Source organism: Danio rerio, chromosome 19 (genome assembly GCF_052040795.2).
Source record: "Danio rerio strain M-AB ecotype USA chromosome 19, GRCz13ab, whole genome shotgun sequence".
NCBI lineage: Eukaryota > Metazoa > Chordata > Actinopteri > Cypriniformes > Danionidae > Danio > Danio rerio.
The window spans coordinates 127,501-130,000 of NC_141039.2; the positions used below are offsets into that span (position 1 = coordinate 127,501).

At 52.0% G+C, this 2,500-nt stretch overlaps 1 protein-coding gene across 2 annotated transcripts in view; it reads right to left on the reverse strand.

The window, feature by feature from the left end:
- Positions 1-509: 509 nt before the first annotated feature.
- hnrnpr (heterogeneous nuclear ribonucleoprotein R) overlaps positions 510-2,500 on the reverse strand; it is a 6,159-nt gene continuing 4,168 nt past the window's right edge. The window contains 3 exon segments of one of the 2 annotated variants that reach the window (NM_001442036.1): positions 510-1,695; positions 1,888-2,009; positions 2,251-2,400. In NM_001442036.1, coding sequence (NP_001428965.1) covers positions 1,086-1,695; positions 1,888-2,009; positions 2,251-2,400 — 882 coding nt within the window. In that variant the 3' untranslated portion in view covers positions 510-1,085. 2 annotated transcript variants of the gene reach the window in all.

Consider the following 2,500-nt stretch of genomic DNA (forward strand, 5'->3'; position numbering starts at 1 on the left):
CTAGTGTGACACTGTTACTGCTTATTACTAGACATTAGAGTTTGAGCATGCCATATTCTGATTTCGCAGGTCAGAGGTCACCAAGCTTGAACTTTGCACTGCAGCGACCTGCGAAACTTGAGGCGTGACCCTGCGTTTCCGGTCTGACGCATTCGCGTGCGTATGAATGGAAGTCTATGAGGAAAAGCCCTGTGTGACCGCAGCTTAAATCAGCGCATGCCCAAACGGAAACTCCCATTTTTATGCAAAATCTTCCCTCTTTCCCTCCCCTGACACACCCACTGTCCTGACGATTCAGACTAGAGGTGTGAAACACCCTGCTGAGACAGGAGGTGTAGTGGCCCTTTAGGACTGACCGATTAACCCTCAACTCAAGTGATAACCATTACCTGACACTGACACACACACACACACACACACAGAGTTTTAGACACTCATGATCAAACTCTCGCACATGCTTGCACGCACACACACACACACGCACACGCACACAGGCGTCAGACAGCAGTGGAAGTTGCTCGATCGAGTTTTATTGAAACTGAACAAAATAAAAATAAAGTTATAAATACAAACATCAGACCAGCGGCCGCAGCTCTTAAGGTAAGCCAGACCAAACCCTCACCAGCAAATCCCAATGGAAAACAGAAGACATCTGAGGGTATAATATCAGTACATCAGTTAAAAAACACAACCACTACTTCTAGAAATGCTAAACAGACACGGAAACAGCGGTCCTGCTGCTACAAAACGCTTCTCCTTCTGGTGGATTCTTTTCTCCACCGCTGCAAAAACAAAGGAAAGGAAAGGAAGCTCTAGTCGACAGCCGTTATTTACACGCGAGTCCCTACGCCACTATTACTGAGAGGAGGAGGAGGAGGACACACATCTCTGCAGAAGGCCATTTCATGATTAGCGTCCTCACAGAGTCTTCTTTAAAACGTTCATGGTGGATTTAAAACAAGAGGAGGATGTGGGATAAAAGTGGCCAGACGTGCCGCCGCGGACACGCCCTGACTCTACGGGGATAGAAAAGTCAAACAAACACTGCTGGCCAATCAGGGTGCTGCTCCTGCAGGGGCGGGGCTCTACTTCCACTGCTGGCCGTAGGAGTCCTGTGAGAACTCGAGCGAGTCGTTGCTGTAGCTGTATCCGCTGGAGTACTCGCCGCCCTGCTGCAGGGGCTGCTGCGCGATCGGCTGCGAGCCCCAGTTCTGCTGGTTGGTCTGCCGGCGTTTGGAGTCCGGCTGGTTGAACACGTCCGCCTTGCGTTTCCCGCCTACGTTCCCGCCACGGTTTCCTCGTGCCCCGCGAGTGCCGCGCCCCCGGGGGAGCTGAAAGGGCCCGCCGCGTCCACCCCGCCCACCGCGCCCTGACCCCATCGGAGCCCCACCCCTTGGAGGATACCCACCCCTGCCACGGGTGGGTGGAGCTGCCCGGCCTCTAGGGGGAGGCGGAGCTCCACGACTGCCACGAGTGCCCCGCCCCCTCATGGTGTATCCGTCGTCGTAACCATAGTAGGGGTCGTCATAGCCACCTCGGTAGTCATGGTAATCATAACCGCCATAGTAGTCGTCATAATACTCCTCGTAACCGTAGTAATCAGGAGGATAGGAGTAACCACCGCGTCCACCACGCCCACGGCCACGCCCAGGAGGAGGCATACGAGGAGGAGGGTAGTAATAATAGTCATCGTACCTGCAGAGGAGACATTTACATATTCAACCAGCGTCAGCCAATGAGGAGCTGAGATACCGATACGGCTGGTGAGGAGTGTGTGTGTGTGTACAAATGTGTGTATCAGAGTGCATGCTAGTGTGTGTATGTGTATATAAGGCTGTAAGAATGTGTATATGTGTGTGTGTGTGTGTGTGTGTGTGTGTGTCTCACCCTGTGTTTCTGGTGGTCTGTCGGGCCGCTTGCCGCTCTTTCCTCTTTTTATCTGGAGGTTTTGCCAGCACGATCTCGATCTCCTCACCGCCCAGTTCCTTACCGTTCATATCCTGCATCGCCTGACACACACACACGTACACACACACACACGTTTAAGGCATGCTGCTTGGATCTACCATAGCTGTGTTTACACCATCAGTTTGATCCTGCATGTATTTCAAAATAAACCTGGATTAGCCATAATCACAGAGCTCCTCCAGGATAACCCAAACTCAGATATCAGTGATTCTCCACACACACACACACACACACACACACACACACACACACACACACACACACACACACACACACACACACCTTAACCGCAGCGTCGCGCTCCTCAAAGTGCACGAAGGCGTAGTCCTTCAGCTTCTTGACGCGCTCCAGCTTCCCGAACTGAGAGAAGGTTTTCTCCAGCAGCTCCTCTGTGACCGGCGTAGCCAACTTACGCACAAACAGCACCTTCACCTGTGATTATCAAGAATGCACTGTGATTATTACTCTGAAGAGTGTGTGGTGATTATGGTGAGGAGTGTGTGGTGATTATGGTGAAGAGTGTGTGGTGATT